Source organism: Nerophis lumbriciformis, linkage group LG07, assembly GCF_033978685.3.
Source record: "Nerophis lumbriciformis linkage group LG07, RoL_Nlum_v2.1, whole genome shotgun sequence".
Taxonomy (NCBI): Eukaryota; Metazoa; Chordata; class Actinopteri; order Syngnathiformes; family Syngnathidae; genus Nerophis; species Nerophis lumbriciformis.
Window position 1 is genome coordinate 37,201,546 of NC_084554.2, and position 25,955 is coordinate 37,227,500.

General features: G+C 37.7%; 1 protein-coding gene across 4 annotated transcripts in view; it reads right to left on the minus strand.

Moving 5' to 3' along the window:
• Positions 1-25,955, minus strand: part of cdh7a (cadherin 7a) — a 340,872-nt gene that overhangs the window by 10,870 nt on the left and 304,047 nt on the right. For all 4 annotated transcript variants that reach the window (XM_061965236.1, XM_061965237.1, XM_061965238.1 and 1 more), the window contains 2 exons: positions 24,349-24,466; positions 17,421-17,669 (listed from right to left, as the gene is read on the minus strand). In XM_061965236.1, coding sequence (XP_061821220.1) covers positions 17,421-17,669; positions 24,349-24,466 — 367 coding nt within the window. The remainder of the gene's footprint in view (positions 1-17,420; positions 17,670-24,348; positions 24,467-25,955) is intronic.

Genomic DNA, 25,955 nt, shown 5'->3' on the forward strand with positions numbered 1-25,955 from the left:
GCTGGGCTGCTGGGTCGACAGTAGGGGAAGAAATCGCCTGCAGCGCGGTGAGTACACTTCCAAACTGTCCCTCTAATGCATCAAGGCGGCCGGCTTGGCGTTCCGCTATGGTGTTGACGCAAGCCCCAAGCACGCCAAATTGTTCCTCCTGTTGACCAAGTCGTTTGGCCTGCTGTTGCAGCGCCCTCTTTACTTGGTCAGTCTCTGCGGGATCCATGTTTTGGCTGGTCATTATGTTAGGAACTGGTCAAGGGGGGGTGATCCCGGGATGCAGAGACGGGAGGCAAGTTTGAAATACAAAAAGTAATATATTTAATAAGTCCAAAAATGTAACAAAGAGCGATGGGGCAAAAAGTGCACACCATGTATATCAACAAAACAGGGTCCTCTGTGGTTGGCAGGGAGGAGGCCAGGGTGCACCAAGTACTGCATAAAGTCTTTGTAGCCTCAAGGAGGCTAGGGAACAAACACAAAGAAGTTAGCAATAACAGGACAAGGGAAAGCAACGTACCATGAGGCGAAGTAGGTGCATGCACGTGCGGAGTTCAGGAAACAATGACCAGCAAGGTCAAGCTGTAGGTGATGAGCTTAAGTACTGGCGGGCTAATTGCGAGCAGGTGTGTCACCAGGTCCGCACCTCGCCGAGGATGAATCACTAAAACACAGGTGCAGACAACAGAGAAGGCAGGAACACACTAAAACACAACAAGTTGTCTCGTATGCTCACTATTTTATTTAAGGACTAAATTGCAATAAGAAACATGTTTAATGTACCCTAAGATTTTTTGTTAAAATAAAGGCAATAATGCAATTTTTATGGTCCCTTTATTTAGAAAAGTATTAAAGTATTGAAATACATTTTGGTACTGGTCCCAAAATATTGGTATCGGGACAACTCTACTTTTGAGTAAAATAACTATGAACTAATAGTGTCTGCTTATTTACATGGTATCAGTTTAGAAATATAGTAAATCACTCCTCCATACGTCATCAGCCAAATTTGTATAAACTACCCTGAACTGTGAAATGCAGTGGAAACACAAACCACACCCTTCTACAGCAACCGTTAGTCCCAGGAACCAGAGGTTCCAGGAACTTAACGTTCCTTAACTTTTAGTGGAAAAAGGCCTATTAGGTACAGGACATTAGGGACACTATGGACTCAATGCCAGTGACAAATGACGCAAAAGAGCGGGGTCATGTGTGGGCACACAGTTAAGAACCTCCGGGACACTTAAAACACAACACTTTGGTAAACGGACACATTAGAAGAACGAGGTGACGCCTCATTTGTGCATTTTGAGTCAGAGTTCGTAGAAATATTAGAAACACAAAAGTAACGTCTGGATTCATGCAAACAGACCAGTGATGACAGATTACTTAGTACTTACAGTGGAACCTCAATTTAAAAAAACCTTCTACTTGCAAAGTAGGGTAACTAACATTTCACATTATTTGTTGTAATCTTACAAGAAAGAAGTCGGAATCATAGAAGGAAATGTGTTTTTTTTTAAGTTGTAATTTTTGAGAAAAAAGTCGAAATATGACACATTTATCCTAAGACATAATTTTTCAGGAATAGTCAAAATCTTACAAGAATGAATAAACTTTTATAAGTTGTTTTTGGTAGAAAAATAATTTATTTGACAATACAATAGAAATCGTAGAAGGAAAAAACTAAATACATTTTCTTTAAGTACATTTAAAAAGCCGGAAGTCTTTTTTTTTTTTTTTTTTTTTCCGGAAATAGTCGAAATCTTACGAGAATTAAGTTTGAAAATGTTACAATATAAAATTTTAAAAATTAACAATTTCATGAAAATACATTTGCAATCTTACTAGAACATGAAAAGGAAAACCATTTTTAGATGTTTTTTTTGAAAGTACATTTTAAGTTGGACTTTAGCAGGACAAAAGTCATATTTTTTCAGAAATAGTTGAAATCTTACGAGAATTAAGTTGGACTCTTATTTGAAATTGTTACAATAAAAATGCATTACTTCATAAAATTTAACAATTTTAGGAAAATACATTTGCAATCTTACTAGAACAAGAAAATGAAAACAATTTATATATTTTTTATTTTTTTTTAAAGTACATTTTAAGTTGGACTCGAGTCTAGCAACACAAAAGTCATATTTTTTCAGAAATAGTTGAAATCTTACGAGAATTACCGTATTTTTCGGACTATAAGTCGCAGTTTTTTTCATAGTTTGGCCGGGCTCCAGTGCGACTTATATGTTTTTTTCCTTCATAATTACGCATTTTCGGCAGGTGCGACTTATACTCTGGTCCGACTTATACTCCGAAAAATACGGTAAGTTTGAAAATGTTACAATAAAAAAATTGAAAAATTAACAATTTCATGAAAATTTGCAATCTTACTAAAACAACAAAGGGAAAACCATTTTTAGTACATTTTAAGTTGGACTCTAGCAAGACAAAAGTCATATTTTTTCAGAAATAGTTGAAATCTTACGAGAATTAAATTGGACTCCTTTTTGAAATTGTTACAATAAAAATGCATTACTTCATAAAAATTAACAATTTTATGAAAATACATTTGCAATCTTTACTAGAACAAGAAAAGGAAAACCATTTTTAGATTTTTTTTTAAGTACATTTTAAGTTGGACTAGAGCAAGACAAAAGTCATATTTTTTCAAAATTTGTTGAAATCTTACGAGAATTAAGTTGGACTCTTATTTGAAATTGTTACAATAAAAATGCATTACTTCATAAAATTGAACAATTTTAAGAAAATATATTTGCAATCTTACTAGAACAAGAAAAGGAAAACCATTTTCAGATGTTTTTTTTTTTTAAGTACATTTTAAGTTGGACTCGAGTCTAGCAAGGAAAAAGTCATATTTTTTCAGAAATAGTTGAAATCTTATGAGAATTAAGTTAGACTCATTTTTGAAATTGTTAAAATAAAAATGCATTACTTCATAAAAATTAACAATTTTATGAAAATACATTTGCAATCTTTACTAGAACAAGAAAAGGAAAACCATTTTTTTCTTTTTTTTTTTTTCTTTCTTTTTTTTAAGTACGTTTTAAGTTAGACTAGAGCAAGACAAAAGTCAGATTTTTTCAGAAATAGTTGAAATCTTACGAGAATTAAGTTGGACTCTTATTTGAAATTGTTACAATATAAATTCATTATTTTATAAAGTTTAACAATTTTAGGAAAATACATTTGCAATCTTACTAGAACAAGAAAAGGAAAACCATTTTTAGATGGGTTTTTTTAAAGTACATTTTAAGTTGGACTCGAGTCTAGCAAGACAAAAGTCATATTTTTTCAAAATTTGTTGAAATCTTACGAGAATGAAGTTGGACTCTTATTTGAAATTGTTACAATAAAAATGCATTACTTCATAAAATTTAACAATTTTAGGAAAATACATTTGCAATCTTACTAGAACAAGAAAAGGAAAACCATTTTTAGATTTTTTTTTTTAAAGTACATTTTAAGTTGGACTCAAGTCTAGCAAGACAAAAGTCATATTTTTTCAGAAATAGTTGAAATCTTACGAGAATTAAGTTTGAAAATGTTACAATAAAAAAATTGAAAAATTAACAATTTCATGAAAATATATTTACAATCTTACTAAAACAACAAAAGGAAAACCATTTTTAGTACATTTTAAGTTGGACTCTAGCAAGACAAAAGTCATATTTTTTCAGAAATAGTTGAAATCTCACGAGAATTAAGTTGGACTCCTTTTTGAAATTGTTACAATAAAAATGCATTACTTCATAAAAATTAACAATTTTATGAAAATACATTTGCAATCTTTACTAGAACAAGAAAAGGAAAACCATTTTTAGATTTTTTTTTTAAAGCACATTTTAAGTTGGACTAGAGCAAGACAAAAGTCAGATTTTTTCAGAAATATTTAAAAACTTACGAGAATTAAGTTGGACTCTTATTTGAAATTGTTACAATAAAAATGCATTACTTAATAAAATGTAACAATTTTAGGAAAATACATTTGCAATCTTACTAGAACAAGAAAAGGAAAACCATTTTTAGATGTTTTTTTTTAAAGTACATTTTAAGTTGGACTCGAGTCTAGCAAGACAAAAGTCATATTTTTTCAAAATTTGTTGAAATCTTATGAGAATTAAGTTGGACTCTTATTTGAAATTGTTACAATAAAAATGCATTACTTCATAAAATTGAACAATTTTAGTACTTCATAAAATTGAAAAATTTTAGGAAAATACATTTGCAATCTTACTAGAACAAGAAAAGGAAAACCATTTTTAGATGTTTTTTTTTTAAAGAACATTTTAAGTTGGACTCGAGTCTAGCAAGGCAAAAGTCATATTTTTTCAGAAATAGTTGAAATCTTATGAGAATTAAGTTTGAAAATGTTACAATAAAAAAATTTAAAATTTAACAATTTCATGAAAATACATTTGCAATCTTACTAAAACAAGAAAAGGAAAACCATTATCAGTACATTTAAAGTTGGACTCTATCAAGACAAAAGTCTTTTTTTTTCTAAAATAGTTGAAATCTTACGAGAATTAAGTTTAAACTCCTTTTTGAAATTGTTACAATAAAAATGCATTACTTCATAAAAATTAACAATTTTATGAAAATACATTTGCAATCTTTTCTAGAACGAGAAAAGGAAAACCATTTTTAGATTTTTTTTAAAGTACATTTTAAGTTGGACTAGAGCAAGACAAAAGTCAGATTTTTTCAGAAATATTTAAAAACTTACGAAAATTAAGTTGGACTCTTATTTGAAATTGTTACAATAAAAATGCATTACTTTATAAAATTTAACAATTTTAGGAAAATACATTTGCAATTTTACTAGAACAAGAAAAGGAAAACCATTTTTAGATGTTTTTTTTTTTTTTAAGTACATTTTAAGTTGGACTCGAGTCTAGCAAGACAAAAGTCATATTTTTTCAAAATGTGTTGAAATCTTACGAGAATTAAGTTGGACTCTTATTTGAAATTGTTACAATAAAAATGCATTACTTTATAAAGTGTCACAATTTTAGGAAAATACATTTGTAATCTTACTAGAACAAGAAAAGGAAAACCATTTTTAGATTTTTTTTTTTTAAAGTACATTTTAAGTTGGACTAGAGCAAGACAAAAGTCAGATTTTTTTCAGAAATAGTTGAAATCTTACGAGAATTAAGTTGGACTCTTAATTGAAATTGTTACAATAAAAATGCATTACTTTATAAAATGTAACAATTTTAGGAAAATACATTTGCAATCTTACTAGAACAAGAAAAGGAAAACCATTTTTAGATGTTTTTTTTTAAGTACATTTTAAGTAGGACTCGAGTCTAGCAAGACAAAAGTCATATTTTTTCAGAAATAGTTGAAATCTTACGAGAATTAAGTTGGACTCTTATTTGAAATTGTTACAATAAAAATGCATTACTTTATAAAATGTCACAATTTTAGGAAAATACATTTGCAATCTTACTAGAACAAGAAAAGGAAAACCATTTTTAGAATTTTATTTTTTTAAGTACATTTTAAGTTGGACTAGAGCAAGACAAAAATCATATTTTTTTTAGAAATAGTGGAAATCTTACGAGAATGAAGTTAAATTATTGGAATAAAATCACATGACTGTAGAGAAAGTACTACTTTTAGGAAACTCAAGTAACCTTACAAGAACAAATAAAACAATATCCTAAAGTTGACATAACGTTTTGTTTGTAGACCTTCTCGGAGTCCAGCGTGCATCAGTGAGAAGCAAACATGGCCGTCTGTGTCTCATACATTATTGCTGAAAATAACCGGACGCCCAAGCAAACTGGCAAACGTCTAATGATCCTCCATCCATCAACGTCAGCTCGCTGCCAGTGAAATATCGCTCCGTGGGCGCCACATTTCCACAATGCCGAGCTGCGCTCAGGAAGAAGATTCCAGCCCATTTTAGAGTCGCTATTAAGGCGGCGAGTGGGAGAAGAAATGTAGGATACAGGAGGTGATTGGACATTGGATGGTGGAGTGAAGCAACGTGCAATAATCATCATGTGTGCATTGTCACTCCTGATGGCTTCACAAAGTAACTCCTAGAAGCTTTAGGCGGACTTCTTTAAGCTTTCATGGCTGCCAGGCAACTTGGACACGAGCCAGCTTTCAGTCACTCACCCCGGGCGAGGATAAGCTCGTGGACCGACGACTGCTTTGCACTCAATGAGGGGACTTTCACTTTCTAATTGAGCGCTTTCAGCGATCCACTTTGCACAATCAATGGTGAACAAGGTGACTCCCAGCATGCACCGCTGCAGATACCTGCCGGTGCTTTATTCGCTTCTTCATCATTACGCCGTCTTTGGCTTGAGGAGGTGAAAGACGGGATGACAGCAAGAGGGCAGAACTGAGAGATGCGATGGTCGAGGATGACACAGGTGTGTCAAGACCACAAGTAAAATGAACACTGAAGGCAAGTCCCTAAGTTCCCAATAATTTATGTTCACTTTTATTCTCATATCTGCACTCCTTTAAAGCCCAACGCTACTAAAACGTGACTTTTTACCTACTCAGTGGCCTAGTGGTTAGAGTGTCCACCCTGAGATCGGTAGGTTGTGAGTTCAAACCCCGGCCGAGGCATACCAAAGACTATAAAAAAAATGGGACCCATTACCTCCCTGCTTGGCACTCAGCATCAAGGGTTGGAATTGGGGGTTAAATCACCAAAAATGATTCCCGGGCGCGGTACCGCTGCTGCCCACTGCTCCCCTCACCTCCCAGGGGGTGATCAAGGGAATGGGTCAAATGCAGAGGACAAATTTCACCACAACTAGTGTGTGTGTGACTATCATTGGTACTTTAACTTAACTTTAACTTTACACATCTTATTTCATTTCTTATTCACACAAAAAAATCAATCATTATACATGCTCCACTTTTCAGAGAATACGTGCTCAAAAGGTTTTTTTTTTCTTTTAAAAACATCTTTAACTTCTTCCCCAGGCTTCGCTACACGTCTTTAAATGAAGCCCGGAGATCTGCGGACTATTGGTCAGTCCGCTACAGACCTAGGAGCGGTAAGTTTGATCATTTAGTTTTTCTTGAGCACATTTGCTAACCTAGCTTAATGTTGGTGTTGAAATGTGAGAGTCATGTTAGCATGTAGCTAACACAGCTATGCTAATGTTGCTAATGCATAGCCTTCCCTAACTTTCATTGGCTTTTCTTAAGGGCACTCACCTTTTGTTTATTTTTGGTTTAAGCATTAGACACCTTTTTACCTGCACACTACCTCCCGCTGTTTCCGACATCTACAAAGCAATTAGCTACCAGCTGCCACTTACTGATATGGAAGAGTATTACACAGTTACTCTGCCAAGCTCTAGACAGCACCGACACTCAACAACAACACATAATTTGCAGACTATAATTACTGGTTTGCAAAAAATATTTTTAACCCAAATAGGTGAAATTAGATAATCTCCCACGGCACACCAGACTGTATCTCACGGCATACTAGAGTGCCACAGCACAGTGGTTGAAAAACACTGGGTTAGAGTGTCCACCCTGAGATTGGTAGGTCGAGTCCTACCAAAGACTATAAAAATGGGACCCAATACCTCCCTGCTTGGCACTCAGCATCAAGGGTTGGAATTGGGGGGTTAAATCACCAAAATGATTCCCGGGCGCGGCCACTGCTGCTGCTCACTGCTCCCCTCACCTCCCAGGGGGTGATCAAGGGTGATGGGTCAAATGCAGAGAATAATTTTGCCACACCTAGTGTTTGTGTGACAATCATGGGTACTTTAACTTTTTTAATAACCCGTTTTGTACACTGTTGATGTGTTTCAATGTACAGTAGTGCGTAAATGCGATCCTGTATAGTATTTCTTCAGCTATGGTCATGTGGTGACATAAATGATGGTATTTTGAGAGGTAATCATTGAAGTTGGACATCACTGAAGGCCTAGGTGGGAAACGCACGGCCCGCCACTGCACTATTGCAGGACCTCTGATACTTCAAAATTGTTGAATAGTTTAACCTTTGAACTTTAACAAAACATTGTCACTCTTTTACTTCCACATTCTTAAATAAGCACTTAAAAAAAAAAAAAAAAACTTGCTGCAATCCTAAATTAATGACACACGGACGTGTAAAATATGACATCTCCCTTCTCTCGGCGACGCCACAAATAATTAGGTTGTTTAAACAGAAAACATGAGTGCCGTCAAGCCTAAAGATCACAAGTGACGACTGTCTGAGCGCGTGAAGACGAGACAGACACGAGTAAGACGAGACAAGACGTTAACACACAGGAGTGTTTTGCAGATTGAGACGGAAATAACTAAGTGCCGTTTTTTTTTTTTTTGTTATGAAAAGATGCTCCATCACGTCCTAATTGGTCCTCTGGGGGATTAGAGCAGCGCCTCAACTAAGGCAATGGATATTTACCAGTTAGTTACTAGGACACTTTGACCAACATTAGAGACCGTCATTAATTCAAAATGAGGAAATGCAAAAAGAAAACTTTTCCAGAGTTTGGTGGTACAACTCATAAAACAAAGTAGAGATTTTATCAGATGATGGGAATCATGTTTAGTTTTTATTTTTATTATTATTTTTTTTAGTCATCTATTATGAATGTCAGAATCAATAACGCCGACACTTATTTGTCCATCTGGTTGTTGTACGGGTGCAGTCTACTTCCTGGTTCAGTGTAGTACACAGCTTCTTAAATAAGGGCTTTGAGAGAAGGGAACTTCCAGTCCTTATTAATGCTTGAACAATACACAAGCCTCTAGCTAGGTGGCAGCAGTGCTCAAATTAATCAACAAACTGACCAGAAAATACCGTGAATACAATATGCAATGAGTTTATATATAATAACCTGATGTAGAAGTTGACACTAACATAGTAGAGGTGTCCCGGTACAACTTTTTCACCGACCATATACCAATATGCCTTGGGTGTTGGCTGATACCGTATTAATCCGATCCGATATCAGCACAAATCATGGTGCATACTTGAAGTGAAATTATCCAGAGAACAATGGTAGCTATTAAAACACTCACCTTATGACAAACGTATGTCTTCAAAGTAGAGTGTAAACATTTTTAAATTCTGGACTACTTTGAACCATACTTGCCAACCCTCCCGAATTTTCCGGGAGACTCCCAAATTTCTGTGCCTCTCCCGAAAATCTCCCGGGACATCCATTCTCCCGAAAATCTCCCGATTTCCACCCGGACAACAATATTGGGGGCGTGCCTTAAAGGCACTGCCTTTAGCGTCGTCTCTCACCTGAAAAGGAGACTATTATATATGTCTCCGTTATCCATAGGTTTATCTATAACCCATAACACGGTGGCTGAATGGATATAGTCACTTATGAACGGTCAGAGAAGCACAAGGCTGGTCAGAGCCAAGTATTATGGGCCACCTTGCAAGCAACATTCCGTTCTCATTTGCGGATGTTTTCAACAAATCCGTGAAGGATATGTTCCCGTATTCAGAGATCGCTCGCCAGTACTCAAATGGCAGAACAAAAGCTACTCAAATAGTGAAAGGTAAGTGTTGTTTTTTTTAAGTAAGCGGCAAGTACAGTACAGTTAGTAGAACTGTGTTTTTATTACTGTTTACTGTATTTTATATATACAGTTACTTTCATTTCAGTGAATTCTAGCTATAAATATACTCCTCCCCCTTAAACCCGCCCCCCGAACCCCGCCCACCCTCCCAATCTCCCGAATTTGGAGGTCTCAAAGTTAGCAAGTATGCTTTGAACCCTGCGGCTTGTAAGACTGAGCAGCTGATTTAGGGATTTTTCTTTGCTGTCGGGCATAATACAAGCATTTTTATATAAAAAAAAAAAAAACGAGCAAAAACACAGAGGGTGTTTTATTGTTTGGGCTATGGCGCCATCTTTTGAGCCAGTTTACTCAGGTGCTGCAGTGTCCTTCCATTTACCGGCAATGTTTTTCTTATGTGCCGTTCAGTCTTCTAGCCGTCCATAGCGTTTCTACTTGTATGGATTCTTCATTCATCACTCCGAGCAACGTTTGTAAGTTTTACAGCATAACTAAAACTTATACTTACTAAACCGTCCCATGTGTAGGAGTGTTTTTGTGCATATTTGTACGTGCAATCAAAGTATTAGCGTCGTTAGCATTAGCTAATATGTGTTAGTATTTTTAACTTACAAAGGCATTCTTTATGTATAGTTTCAGTATCACAAATTCCTCAGCAAATTCACCGAAATGTCACCGTGGAGTTTTTGAGTCTGTTGAGCTGATTGGAGAGCGAGCTTCGGCAGCTAGTGGGTCCATGACGATGACTTCTGTTTTGTTTGATCACCGTTTTACTGCCGTGTTACAGGCACTGTTTGGAAACAATTAAGGTATGTAAATAAACATTTACAGAGTCTTACCGTGTACATAATTAATTTTGCAACGTATATATCTGCGACATGTAGAATATATGGAAAAACATGTTTTTCGGGGCAGCACAGTGACACAGGGGTTAGTGCATGTGCCTCACAATACGAAGGTCTTGGGTTCGATCCTCGAACTCTGGGTCTTTCTGTGTGGAGTTTGCATGTTCTCCCCGTGACTGCTTCCTCCCACCTCCAAAGACATGCACCTGGGGATAGGTTGATTGGCAACACTAAATTGGCCCTAGTGTGTGAATATTAGTGTGAATGTTGTCTGTCTATCTGTGTTGGCCCTGCGATGAGGTGGCGACTTGTCCAGAGTGTACCCCACTTTCTGCCTGAATGCAGCTCAGATAGGTTCCAGCACCCCCCGCGACCACGAAGGCGACAAGCGGTAGAAAATGGATGGATGGATTTCTTCTTAAATTTTGTGGCTACAGCTTATATCCCGGTGTACTCTATAGTCCGGAAAATACCGTAGTTTTTTTTCACGACAACTGGTGGTCACACTAATTTATTAAGATAAACTCACAACGCAGTACGTGGAACGATGCGGACACGTTTGTTTCCGGATACTTTCAAATACCCCTAATAACCTTGGAGACTTTGTATGTGTATGTAATGTGTAACTATAATCATTTGATACTTCTATATATTGACAAATGTACCGTTTTAGACTGCGAGGACACTTATTACGCATGTCTTGTGTGCTGCTGTGTGCTTAGCTTCTGTGTATGTGCTAGCTCCTGGTAGCCTGTAGCCTAGCATGATTACCTTTTGTAAATGACTTGACTGAAGTAGAAGAAAAGACCAACCTTGTGTGCTTACATGTAGATGTCAACTGGCTGTCCAGCTTTGCACACGTAAACACGCTGCAGGACTGCCCGTATCAGAGATTACAGATGCAAGCCGATATCATCCGGTTTTTGCGGATATCGGATCGCGACCCTCCCAATACATATATATATCAGCATCTCAATACCGTTTCAATTCAGCGGGGTTATGACAACATGGTATCATTAATAGACAGACGTTATCTAATCTGGAGCATCAAGTATCTGCCCTTTTCCAAACACGTTCTATCCACTCTTTAATCTTCCCTCGGCTCTTTTGTCAGCTCTGCAGACATCTGACGCAGATTGATGAAAGATGTCAACGCGGCAGAAGTGCTGAGCATCTATGTGCTCGTCTGCAGGCATCGGTCTTCCCCATATAAAGAACATAAAGCGACGTCCTGACCTCATCCCAGAACTCATTCACTGATTGTATAAGCTGCGGAGATCCTTCTCATCTCGCTAGGAGGAGCTCATCCCAGCGCTAAACAGCGACTTTTCGGGCTTTTGTCTGCGCCTTTAAAGCGCTGACAGGTGACGCCTCGCGGGTTAATCGCTTCTCATTTACAAGTGCTGACGTTTTATCGCACGGCTGAACACGAGACGGGGGTAGCGGGGGAGATAGGGGCGGGGGGATTTTGTGCTTTGCTTTTTGTGACCACGAGCCGGCTTTCTAGAACAGACTGAAGAGACGAGAAGAGGTCGCAATGAAAGAGAAAAGGCCCACTGCAAGCAATAAACACACTTTTGTTAGCTTGTTGAGGGAGATTGAAAGCCGGACAAACACGCTTGAAGTCAAGGTAGCCGCACAAACCCCCCCCGGAATGAAGCGTTGCATTGTCAGCCAGCACCAGACCCTCTAACCCCCAACTCAGAAGGAGCTCGGACTAATTGATTCAGCTGGCAACATTCCAGCAGCGCTCTGCTTGTCGACATGCAGGCTGGTATGCAGAGCGGGCTGACCCAGGTCACTGGCGTGTTTACCAAAGTGGAAATTGGTTTGTGCATGACCTCCGCATGGATCTGCAAGCACCCTCAACGCTTGTTAATAGCCAGGAGGAACCATACAAAACGCTCAATTAAATCAGTAAAACATCTTGCTTGACATTTACTCATAACCATTCACTTATGTTGCGCACATACCTCCATCCAATTCCTACCGCTTGTCCCTTTCGGGGTCACAGGGGGTCGCTGGAGCCTATCTCAGCTGCATTCAGGCGGTAGGCGGGGTACACCCTGGACAAGACGCCACCTCATCACAGGGCCAACACAGATAGACCCACATATTCTCCTTCATCCATGTACAGTACAAGCCAAAAGTTTGGACAAACCTCAATCAATGTGTTTTCTTTATTTCCATGACTATTTGTAGATTGTCACTGAAGGCATCAAAACTATGAATGAACCAGTGACGTGCGGTGAGGTTCATGGCTGGTGAGGCACTGACTTCATCACAGTCAGATTTACAAACATATGAACCCTATAGAGTATCTTATTCACCATTTGATTGGCAGCAGTTAACGGGTTATGTTTAAAAGCTCATACCAGCATTCTTCCCTGCTTGGCACTCAGCATCAAGGGTTGGAATTGGGGGTTATTAAATCACCAAAAATTATTCCCGGGCGCGGCGCCTCTGCTGCCCACTTCTCCCCTCACCTCCCAGGGGGTGATCAAGGGGATGGGTCAAATGCAGAGGACAAATTTCATTACATTTTTAGTGTGTGTGTGACAATCATTGGTACTTTAACTTAACTTTAACTTTACACATACAAACTGTAGCACACAAAAAAGCACATTTAATTAAAAAAAAAAACGTTATTATGGTCTTTCCTTTACTTATAAAATAAGTCCATGAGCCGCTGTTGTGCTGGATTAATGCACCCCCTGACGAGAGTGTTATATCAACTAAAGCACTCACTTAAACTTTCCACGTGCAAGATTGAATCTATTTAAAAAAGTGTAAACGAGGGTTTATAAATGTCGCCTATACTGTATGAAACTACAAAATAAACACGGAGGCTCCAGTTTACACGAGGACCTTTATTTACCTTCTTTCAAAAACTTCCGCTCTTAGCGCCTTCAAAATAAGAGCTCAAGGCATATACTGTATAACAGCGCATAACAGGAACTTAACATCACAAAGAGGAAAGCCCATAAAAATAGGTTACAAAAGTCATTTAATAAGAAGCCAAAAAGTGCAAAAACAATAATGTTCGTGTTGGAGGAGTTGTGAATTAGGTACACCTGCAGTCTGCAGGTGTACCTGCAGTCATTCACAACTCCTCCAACATGAACATTATTGTTTTTGCACTTTTTGGCTTCTTATGAAATAACTTTTTTAAATAGATTCAATCTTGCACGTGGAAAGTTTAAGTGTGGACTTTAGTTGATATAACACTCCCGTCAGGGGGTGCCGTGCATTCTACGGCGGGGGTGCAGGAGGCGAGCCTCAGCCAGTGCGTCTTTTGCAGCCGTTTTATGATCGCTCAGCACAAGAAATACTTTACACACATACAGTTGTTGACAAAATACACTGTACATTATATACCTCAGCTAACTAAACTATGGAAATGTATAATATAATTCATATAGCAATACAGTCTCACTGCACAGTAGGCCAGCAGTTAGCCGAGTCCGCAATCCATGTTGAGGCACAACGCAGTGACGTGCCTCAACTGGCTGCTGTTCACCGCACCGTCTCTTCTCAGTATTTGAACGGCAAATGTGAAAATTCAGCGATTTTAAATAAACATAATCTAAAACTGGTGAAGTTAAATGGAAAATAACTTTATAGTATAATCACTGGATACATATAACAATTTAATAAAACAATTTTCTTTTTACATTTTTTCTTCTTTCTATGATGGCAGGTGAGGCGGGGCCTCACCTGCCTCTAGTGACTGCACGTCACTGGAATGTATGTACTGAATGTTATGTACTTAACAAAAAAAGGTGAAATAATTGAAAATATGTTTTATATTCTAGTTTCTTCAAAATTGCCACCCTTTGCTCTGATTACTTTTTCACACACTCTTGGCATTCTCTCGATGAGCTTCAAGAGGTAGTCACCTGAAATGGTTTTCACTTCACTGGTGTGCTTGAAGCTCTTCAAGAGAATGCCAAGAGTGTGCAAAGCAGTAATCAGAGCAAAGGGTGGCTATTTTGAAGAAACTCGAATATAAAACATGTTTTCACTTATTTCACCTTTTTTTGTTAAGTACATAACTCCACATGTGTTCATTCATGTTTTGTTTGTACACAGCTAGCCAGACAGCGTATGTGCTGTAGTTGTAATAACACGCATGACGTGCTTCGTGTATCAAGTCTGACTCAACCGATGGACAGTTGTCTCTTTGGTCCAGCTGGCCAGGGACGTTCTTTCCGGTTTATTTGTGGTAAGCACTCCATTTATGTCAAAATAGCATGTCTCCAAATTCCACATTTGCAGCTTCGTGTCACGCCGACCTCACTCTATTAGCTTCCGTCTGCTGCAACGTTTCACCCTCTTCTTCATGCTCTTTTAGCATTTCATCCTCTGTTCATTCAGCTTCAAAAAGATAAGGTTGTGAATCCTCATTTGTCCAAAAATAGTCGTCTTTGTTGTTTGTTACCAAGTCTGCCATGATTAGAACACACTCATTATTTTGTTTCCAGGGGTGATCAAGGGTGATAGGTAAAATGCAGAGAATCATTTCGCCACACCGAGTGTGTGTGTGACAATCATTGGTACTTAAGAAATAGGAACACACATTTGTTGCCAGAAGTCGGCCATGTGCTGCTGTGGAAATGGAAATCCATGCGCAGAAGAAGTCAAAATATGGTAAATGATGAACATATTACATATTGTTACGAAAGTGTCTATTACTACATTATATATAGACTTGTAGTGTGTATATAAAACATTGATGGAGGGTTTTGAAGTTGTCTTAGAGGGCTTTGAAGGTTACAAAGATGACTCCATTAGCCACATCTTCCAAGAGTTTATCATCTTTAAAATCCTAATAAAAAAAGATGTGTGTTCTTGTCTCTCATAATGATTGTGAAAGATAGGCAAAATTCCAAATAAAGTGCAGTTCCCCTTTAAGTTGCATTCAAAAAGGCTTTAAAGAGCGCCTGCAGAAACGACTTACAGCATGTATATAAAACGTTGATAGAGATTTTTAGAGCGCTTCCTTGGCGAAACAGAGCGACTCCCATTGGTTCAGTTATTAGTCACTTTTTTAACGAGTTAGCATGCAGAAGAAAAACAAAACATTACGATTGTGAATGATAAAAATGCAGTTCCCCTTTATCATTGGTTCCAAGGAGCTTTTGGGTCAATTGTTCGGAGCCTTATGTCTACTTTTCCCCACTGACTGTTTTTTGCTCTTACGTGCACCGATTATTTTCACGACTGCCAATTTTGACAAAGAATAATTGTGACGTTTGTCCACTTTCAACGACATATTGTTATGATGAACGTAACCCAAAGGTCCAGAGTGCAGTTGCATTGGACACATTTCGGATACAAAAAAGCCACTTAATGTTGTAAAAAAAAGCCACAAAATCGGAGTTGTACTGTTCATGGAAAAAATTCAGACACGTGTCACATATCAGCAAATGAATTGACATGGTCATTGGGGCCTGCCTAGTATCTTCAGCACCACTTCAATAATTTAGCTGAATGTTTATACAGTATAGTGGAACCTCAAGTTACAAACCCCTCTATTTGCGAACTTTTCCGTTTACAAGCCTTCCGATCACTTCACATTTGCTTCCGTCTGCGAACCATGTCTCCGTGTACGAATGTTTTATTCATTCATGCCGCTGGAAGCCTTACGGTACAGCCATTTTGATTATATCACTTCATGTGCAGTACAGTACACACTGTACTGGAGTGGAGCCCTCTAGGTCTTGTTTACGCAATCCATTGTTCTTTTCTCACCATTCACCAAGTTTTGTCTATTTTCTTACTCAATATAGGTCCAAAAAGCCAACAAACCTGCCTGGAAGGAAGGTGGGATTAGCTGTGGACTTATCAAAGCAACATAGTTGTTAACGTTGAGAGCACCAAAGGGACTTTTGTGTGTGTGCGCATGTTGACAGTTGATTTTGCTGTTGTTGTTGTGTTGTTTTAATAGAAATTGTTGATTGTTTGTTTGATATTTATATACATTGTAGTGTCTTTAAAGTTTGCATTCTCTTTCTAAAATAGGGACTTTTGTCGAGGCTGGAACCAATTACTCATGTTTACATTGTTTCTTATGGGGAACTCTGCTTCACTATATAAACATTTCGTTTTAAGAACCGTATTCAAGAACCAATTAAGTTCTCAAATCGAGGTTTCACTGTGCATTGTTTGTTTGAGCCTCTGTGAATTACAGAAAACCCAAATTAAAACTAATGCACCCAAGTCCCTGACTATGTTTGCTTATAATCACAAACGGTGCAAGTAAATCATTAAAAGCCAAAAATGAAAATAATGTATTGAATGCTGTCAGAGAGAAACTAATAGCTTCAGTCAACTGGGATCACAAACAAGAAGTTAATGTCAAATTGAATTACGGCACATTCGAGAACCTCTGATTTAGCTGACTATATGTAATATTTGAGCCCACCTGCATATTTTGATGGAATAACGACAACCCAAAATATTCAAACCTCTTGCTTTTAAAAATACTTAACCACATATATATATATATATATATATATATATATATATATATATATATATATATATATATATATATATATATATATATATATATATATATGTATATATATATATATATATATATATATATATATATATATACGTGTGTATATATATATATACATATGTGTATATATATATATATATATATATATATATATATATATATACGTGTATATACGTGTGTATATATATATATATATATATATATACGTGTATGTATGTATATATATATGTATATGTATATATATATGTATATATATATATATATATATATATATATATATACATACATACATACATACATGTATATATATTAGGATATTTGCGCGTCTGTGCTGTGATTCATGGATATATGAACCCCGGACTTCACTGCAGAGGAGCAAACAAGGTCTGAGGCTGTAAAGATGCCAGAAGACAAACACCTCTGCAGTGATGTTCCACCTTTGCACGCAGAGGAAATAAATCACAACAGCGGGGTCGTGCACTCCTTACCCAGCAGCGTGATGATGCAGCCTAGAATAGCCAAAAGGGCGCCGGTGCTCAGGCCGGTCGCCGTGTAGGCCACGGCGCCACAAGACAAGGCCACGCCGTCAGAGTCGCACTCGCACACGCGGACCGTCAGCGTGTTGGTGCTGCTCAGCGCCGGACTCCCGCTGTCCACGATCAGCACAGGGAGACGGTACACCGGCTGCTCCCGCCTCCTGAAGCCCCCCCTCTTGGTCAATATGGACGCTGTGTTGTCTGCAAAGTACAGGGGGGAACAAAACATGAAAGACTTTGTGCAAAAAGCTTTACAGTATTAAAACGCAGCAGATGGTGTCATTAACACGATTCATTAAGTGGCGTGCGGTGGCGCCGCTCTCTCTCCGTGACCACCTGTTGCTTAACAACGGCTGGGTGGCGGACGCCTGAGCCAGAGCTGTTAGAAATCCATTTGGATGAACTCGCATGAAGAAGAACGCCGCTCACAAAGCTTATTGGACAATGTAAAAGTCAATACAAAAAAAAGTGATGGGACGTCTAAAAATGTGTTAATCACTTGGTTCTAAAGGAAACATTAGGAGCACCTGCACTATCCTAAAGAGATAATATGGCTTAATGTTGACCAATAAGAACATTCAACATTAGTCAGCAGATGAACCGTTGCTTGTCTTTTAACATACTATATATATGCAAATATGTACACATACATTTTTCTATCGGAACTCCATCTTCATCCGCCCACTGTTGTGAGTGTAGGTGGCCAACAAATCATTATGCTCAGAAGGCAAATTGTCAGGCTAAAGTTTTTTCCTGAGCTTGGATGGTTCTTTACACTCAGCTTAGATGTGCCCCACTTTGAGGTGAAACCTTCATTTTGCATCCCACTTGTACAGACAATCATTAAAAAAAATGTGGTGAGGGATTTGTCGGCACGAGAGTTATGGTTTCAATTGGAGCGCCCAGGTTGGCCAAGAGGCGCCCGTAACTCTGCACGCACTTTTGTGAGGTGTCCACAGATTTAGGGTCGACAAGGAGAGCTGAAGTAAGCAATGGCTTGTGTGTCAACTTGTCATGGTACACTTTCAGAGGACCACAAACGAGTGTATCCAAGAGGAGACTGAGGGCGGTAATAAAACATGCCAGGGTACACTCTCACAAAAAACAAGAGGACAGTACCAATGTTATCCAAGAGGAGACATTTTCTACTGCGTGTCCCTCTCGGGGTTGCGGGGGTTGTTGGAGCCTATCCCAGCTGCATTGGGGCAGAAGGCGGGTACACCCTGGACAAGTCGCCAGCTCATCGCAGGGCCAACACAGATAGACAATATTCACACTCACATTCACACACTATGTAAAGAACCATTTTCATGAACAATGACAGTTTTAAACAGTGACAGTTTTAAAAAGAGAGTGACAAAACATATCAAGCTACACGCACAAAAAAACAGGACAACAGCAACAGTTTATCCAAGAAGAGACTGAGGGAAAATGATAAAGAGAATTAGGGTTGCTAGAAAAGTGTCACGGTACGTGTCGGAGAAACAAAGCAGGACCAAATGTATCTATAAAGACACTGGGGGCACAACAAAAATGTGTCAATATATTTTCCCAACAATTAAAAAACAGGGCAACAGGACCAGTTGTATTTAAGAGAAGACTGTGGGCAATGATACAACATGTTAAAGTGCGGTCTGAGAAATAACAGATTATCCAAGAGGAGACTGAGGGCAGTTATTAAAGTGTGCAAAGGAACACACTCCAAAAAAAAAACCAATATGATATTTAAAGTTAAAGTACCACTGATAGTCACACACACACACTATCCATCCATCCATTTTCTACCGCTTATTCCCTTTGGGGTCGCGGGGGCTCCTAGTGTGGTGAAATTACTCTCTGCATTTAACCCATCCCCTTGTTCCACCCCCTGGGAGGTGAGGGGACCAGTGAGCAGTGCCAGTTTTATTCAAGAAGAGACTGAGGGTAGCAAGAAAAAAATGTCATGGTACATATTGAGGAAAAAAAGAACCGTACCAGTTTTATCTGTGAGGAAACTGAGGGCACAACAATTGTGTCAATGTATTTTTCTAAACATAAAAAAACAGGACAACAGTACCAGTTGTTTCCAAGAGGAGATTGAGGGCAGTAAATACAATGTGTGGAGATGCGCTCTCAGAAAACTAAGGACAACAGTGTCTGTTTTACTGAGGGCTGTGCTGTGATAAAACGTGTCAAGGTACACACTTAGAAAAAAGAACGACAGTGCCAGTTTTGTCCAAGAGGAGACCGAGGGTAGCAAGAAAAAGTGTCTAGGTACATTTTCAGAGGACGAGAACCAAGTTTGTTCAAGACGAGACTGAGGTCGGTAATAAAACATGCTAAGGTACACTCTCACAAAAAACTACAGGACAGTGCCAATTTTATCCAAGAGGAGACTGAGGGCAGTAATAAAAAGTGTAAAGAACAACGTCCATTAAGACAGGATGACAGTTTTAAAAAGAGAGTGGGGTCTGTGATGAAACATATCAAGGTACACGCACAAAGACAGGACAACAGCACCAGTTCATCCAAAAGGAGACTGAGGGAAAATGATAACATTGTGTCAAGGTACCCACTCAGAAAAAAAGGATGGCAGTGCAGTGTTATCTAAAAAGAGAATTAGGTTAGCTAGGAAAAAGTGACAAGGTACATGTGGAAAAAAGCAGTATCAAATTTATCTATAAAGACACTGGGGGCACAACAAAATGTGGCAATATATTTTCCCAACAATTAAAAAACAGGACAACAGGACCAGTTGTATTTAAGAGAAGACTGTGGGCAAGAATAAAACATGTTAAAGGGTGGTCTCGGAAATAATAGGACAATAGTGCCAGTTGTATCCAAGAGGAGGCTGAGGGCAGTTATTAAAGTGTTTAAAGGTACACACTAAGAAAACTGTCATGGTACATGTTGAGGAAAAAAAAGAACCATACCAGTTTTATCTGTGTGGAAACTGAGGGTACAAAACAATGTGTCAATGTATTTTCCTAAACATAAAAAAACAGGGCAACCGTACCAGTTTTATCCAAGGGGAGACTGAGGGCAGTAAATACAATGTGTCAAGGTGCGCTCTCAGAAAACTAAAGACAGCTGTGTCAGTTTTATCCCAGAAGAGACTGAGGGCTGTGCTGTGGATTACACTCACAAAAAAAAAAAGAGGACAGTACCAATTTTATCCAAAAAGAGACTGAGGGCAGTAATAAAACATGTAAAGGACAATTTTCATGAAAACAGGATGACAGTTTCATCCAATAAGAGAGTGAGGGCAGTGATAAAACATGTCAAGGACAAAAGCACACATTTTTTTCCAAGAGGAGACTGAGGGAAATGATAAAATTGTGTCAAGGTACACACTCAGCAAAAACAGATGGCAGTGCCAGTTTTATCCAAGAAGGGAATGAGGGTAGCTACAAAAAGTGTCCATGTCGAGGGGAAAAAAGAGCAGTACAAAATGTATCTGCAAAGAGACTGAGGACACAAAAAAATGTGTCAATGTGTTTTCCCAATAATGAAAACAATCAGGACAACAGGCACATAAAAAAACAGGACAAACATACCAGTTTTATCCAAGAGGAGACTGAGGGCAATAAATAAAATGTATCAAGGTGTGCTCTCAGAAAACTAAGGAGAACAATGTCAGTTTTATCCAAGAGGAGACTGACGGCAATGGTAAAACATGTCACGAACGTACACACTTGGAAAAAAGGAAGTCAGGGCCAGTTATATCCAGGAGAAGACTGAGGGTAGCAAGAACAAGTGTCAAGGTACATTTCAAGGATAAAACAAGCAGTACCAAATGTATTTGTGAAGAGATTGAGGGCATAAAAAATTGGTAAATGTATTTTCCAGACCATTAAAAATACAACAGTGCCTCTTTTATCCAAGAGAAGACTTAAGGCAGTCATTAAAGTGTGTAAAGGTACACACTCAGAAAAAACAGGATGACAGTGCTAGTTTTATCCAAGAGGACACTGAGGGCAGTGATAAAACATGTTAAGATAAATAGTCTGTATTTATGTAGTGCTTTACCTGGAATGATACCCAGAGCGTTTCAATCACACACATTCTGATAGCGGAAGCTGCCATGCAAGGCGCTAACCACGACCCATCAGGAGCAGTTAGTTAGGGGTCTGGTGTCTTGCTCAGGGACACTTGACATGAGCTCTCCAGGCCAAGATCAAACTGGCAAACCTCCGGTTACAAGATGGCCGCTCTACCCACTGAGCCATGCCACCCCCATGTACCCACTCGGAAGAACAGGACAGCACAGGACACCGCAACAGTGCCAGTTTTATCCAAGAGGAGACTGAGGGCACTAAGAAAACATGTCAATGTAATCTCAAAGAAAAAGACAACAGTGCCAGTTTTATCCAAGAGGAGACTGAGGGCACTAAGAAAACATGTCAATGTAATCTCAAAGAAAAAGACAACAGTGCCAGTTTTATCCAAGAGGAGACTGAGGGCACTAAGAAAACATGTCAATGTAATCTCAAAGAAAAAGACAACAGTGCCAGTTTTATCCGAGAGGAGACTGAGTGCACTAGGAAAACATGTCAATGTAATCTCAAAGAAAAACACAACAGTGCCAGTTTTATCCAAAAGAAAACTGATCGCATCAAAGAGTGTATGATCCTTTGGGCACCTAACGAATCGATACGATTCCGACTCCTGCGGTGACGATTCGATTCAGAATCGATTCTCGATTTAAACCGATTTTCACAATGTATTATTTGGTGTATTAATTATAACAAAACTTTTTCAAAACATGTTAAAAATTAGAAAAGCTCCTTTTGGCTGCATGGAGATGGCCAAAAATGTATTTTAAAAATATTTAAAAAATAAAAAAAAAAACACTAAAAAAATATATATATATATATATTTTTTTTTTTCTAAACAATTTTTGAAAATGAAGAATCATTTTAGAATCAGGATGAGTAAGAATCGCGATTTAGATGTAAAACACATTTTGGTCACCCCTCGCATCAAACATCAAGGGAGCAATGCGGGCAAGGTTGAGCGATACCAAATTGTTGTGCAAATATACCTAATGTGTCAACTAACATTTAAGAACTTGTATATTTTAAATACCTTATCTGATTGCATAAGGAATACAACTATTTATTTATTTTAAACTAAAGTATATTAAGGTAGTGGTGTGAATAACAATACAGCCAAGCCAATACAACACACAAACTATGGAAAAATCACACAGTACACGAAAATGGTGTTTCAAACCATTAAAAAAAGGAAATAAGTAAAATAATAAAAACATTGCAAAATTAATCATTAAGAAATGTAGTATTAGAATAAAAAGAGGGAAAAAAACAGCAGTAAAAATGTACGAGAACAAGCAAAAAATCGGAATGTAATGAGAAATAGCTAACATTTTTAAACTACAAATTAATAATAATATACTTAGTCAAATACAACAAAAAGTTGTCTCTTTAAATCTATAAACAATGTCTGTTTATATCATTTATTTTAAACAAAATATAAAAATGGCCGCCCACCCATTTTTTACTTTTGGTGGAAAAAGTTTAGACACCCCTGATCTCAAATATCAGAAGCTCTCAAAATAAAAAATAAAAAATACTTTAAATATAGCCAAAGTTTAGTTAGTTAATTAAACAATAAAATACTAACGTTTTCTTATTAAATAATAAGAAAAATTACAACAACCATAATAAACACTTAAAAGTGTAACTGAACATGAATGTTTTTGTACAAACAGCATTTTGACACATTAAGCAGTAAACAGACTATAAAAAAATAGGGCTGCAAATCTTTGGGTGTCCCACAATTTGATTCAATATCGATTCTTGGGGTCACGATTCGATTCAAAATCGATTTTTTCCGATTCAACGCGATTCTCGATTCAAAAACGATATTTTCCCGATTCAAAACAATTCTCTATTCATTCAATACATAGGATTTCAGCAGGATCTACCCCAGTCTGCTGACATGCTAGCAGAGTAGTAGATTTTTGTAAAAAGCTTTTATAATTGTGTAGGACAATGTTTTATCAACTAATTGTAATAATGTAAATTTGTTTTAACTATTAAATTAACCAAAAATATGACTTATTTTATCTTTGTGAAAATATTGGACACAGTGTGTTGTCATGCTTATGAGATGCGATGCAAGTGTAAGCCACTGTGACATTATTGTTCTTTTTTTTATTTTTTATAAATGTCTAATGAATATGTCAATGAGGGATTTTTAATCACTGCTATGTTGAAATCTTAATTTTTTATTGATACTGTTGTTGATAATATTCATTTTTGTTTCACTACTTTTGGATTGTTCTGTGTCGTGTTTGTGTCTCCTCTCAATTGCTCTGTTTATTGCTGTTCTGAGTGTTGCTGGGTCGGGTTTGGTTTTGGAATTGGATTGCATTGTTATTGTATTGCTGTGTATTGTTTTGTTGGATTGATTAATTAAAAAAATAAAAATAAAATAAATTAATAATAAATAAATAAATAAATAAATACAAATAAAAAAATAGATTTAAAAAAAATGAAAATCGATTCTGAATCGCACAACGTGAGAATCGCGATTCGAATTCGAATCGATCTTTTCCCACACCCCTAATAAATAACATTAAAAATGTAAGACAGAAGAGCAAAAATGTAATGAGAAAAAGTTGAAATGTTCTAACTAATAATGTGCTGAGTCACCTATAATACAACGCTGACACGATATCTGATCTTAGCATTTGTTTAAATTAAACAAATCTCAATATGGCCCCCGCATACTTTGACTTTTCGCGTAAAAAGTTTAGACCCCCCGAACTAAAATATCAAAAGTTTCGATGTTTTGAGTTGACAGTCAATATTAGAGCAAAAAGATCTGATATTGATGTTTCAGAATCGATCCGCACTTCACTACTTATGTCTCTCACCTTTGTTATCTCGAAGCGTGAAGTTCTGTTTCCCGGCGACGTCGGCGTCCAGGGCGAAGTAGAAGCGATGGCCGCTCTGAGGTTCGTCGTCGTCCACAGCGCTGACCGTCTGGATCACCTGAAGCAAAACACAAATCATCAAACTTCACTTTCCTTTTTTCTTTTTTTTTTTCTCTCTCGCCAAAACGGTGAAAACATCTGCATTCATTCACTATGAAGTGATGAGGGGCACGGCGGAGCATGAAATGTGTTTATGTGGTTATAAAAAGCACTCTGTGGCAATAATGAAGTTAATCTCCTAACAGGCGTTCATTACTGAAAACAGCAGGGGGTCGACTCCCCCCTTAGCGGGGGGGGAACACACGTTGGCGAAGACCCTTTTTTTTTTTTACGTCTGACCGCACGTAACATACTCATTCACTGTACAAACATACATATACACATACTGTACATATACATTCACTGTACAAACATACATATTCACATACTGTACATATACATTCACTGTGCAAACATACATATACACATACTGTACATATACATTCACTGTACAAACATACATATACACATAATGTACATATACAAGTACATAAACATACATACACTCATACATATAATCATGTTTCATCAAACATAAATTAACTGTTGCCCTAGGGGAAACTGGGTAACACATTGCAGACTGACAAAGCTTAACCTATTGTTACTATAACAATCTACAAGGTTAATATAGTAGGCTTCTCTTTCTTCCCCTCCATTTATCTGCTTTCTTTTGTATCTTTAGTTATCATTACATACAGTCACGATCAAAAGTTTGCATACACTTGTGAAGGACATAATGTCATGGCTGTCTTGAGTTTCCAATAATTTCTACAACTCTTATTTTTTTGTGATAGAGTGATTGGAGCACATACTTGTTGGTCACAAAAAACGTACACATACAGCAATGTTAATATTTGCTTACATGTCCCTTGGCAAGTTTCACTGCAATAAGGCACTTTTGGTAGCCATCCACAAGCTTCTGGTTGAATTTTTGACCACTCCTCTTGACAAAATTAGTGCAGTTCAGCTAAATATGTTGGTTTTCTGACATGGACTTGTTTCTTCAGCATTGTCCACATGTTTAAGTCAGGACTTTGGGAAGGCCATTCCAAAACCTTAATTCTTGCCTGATGTAGCCATTCCTTTACCACTTTTGACGTGTGTTTGGGGTCATTGTCCTGTTGGAACACCCAACTGCACCCAAGACCCAACCTCCAGGCTGATGATTTTAGGTTGTCCTGAAGAATTTGGAGGTAATCCTCCTTTTTCATTGTCCCATTTACTCTCTGTAAAGCACCAGTTCCATTGGCAGCAAAACAGGCCCAGAGCGTAATACTACCACCACCATGCTTGACGGTAGGCATGGTGTTCGTGGGATTAAAGGCCTGCCCTTTTCTCTTCCAAACATTGTGCTGGGTATTGTGGCTCAATTTTGGTTTCATCTGACCACAGAACTTTCCTCCAGAAGGTCTTATCTTTGTCCATGTGATGTCAGATGAAACACAAATTGAGCTGTTTGGCCACAATACCCAGCAATATGTTTGAAGGACAAAAGGTGAGGCTTTTAG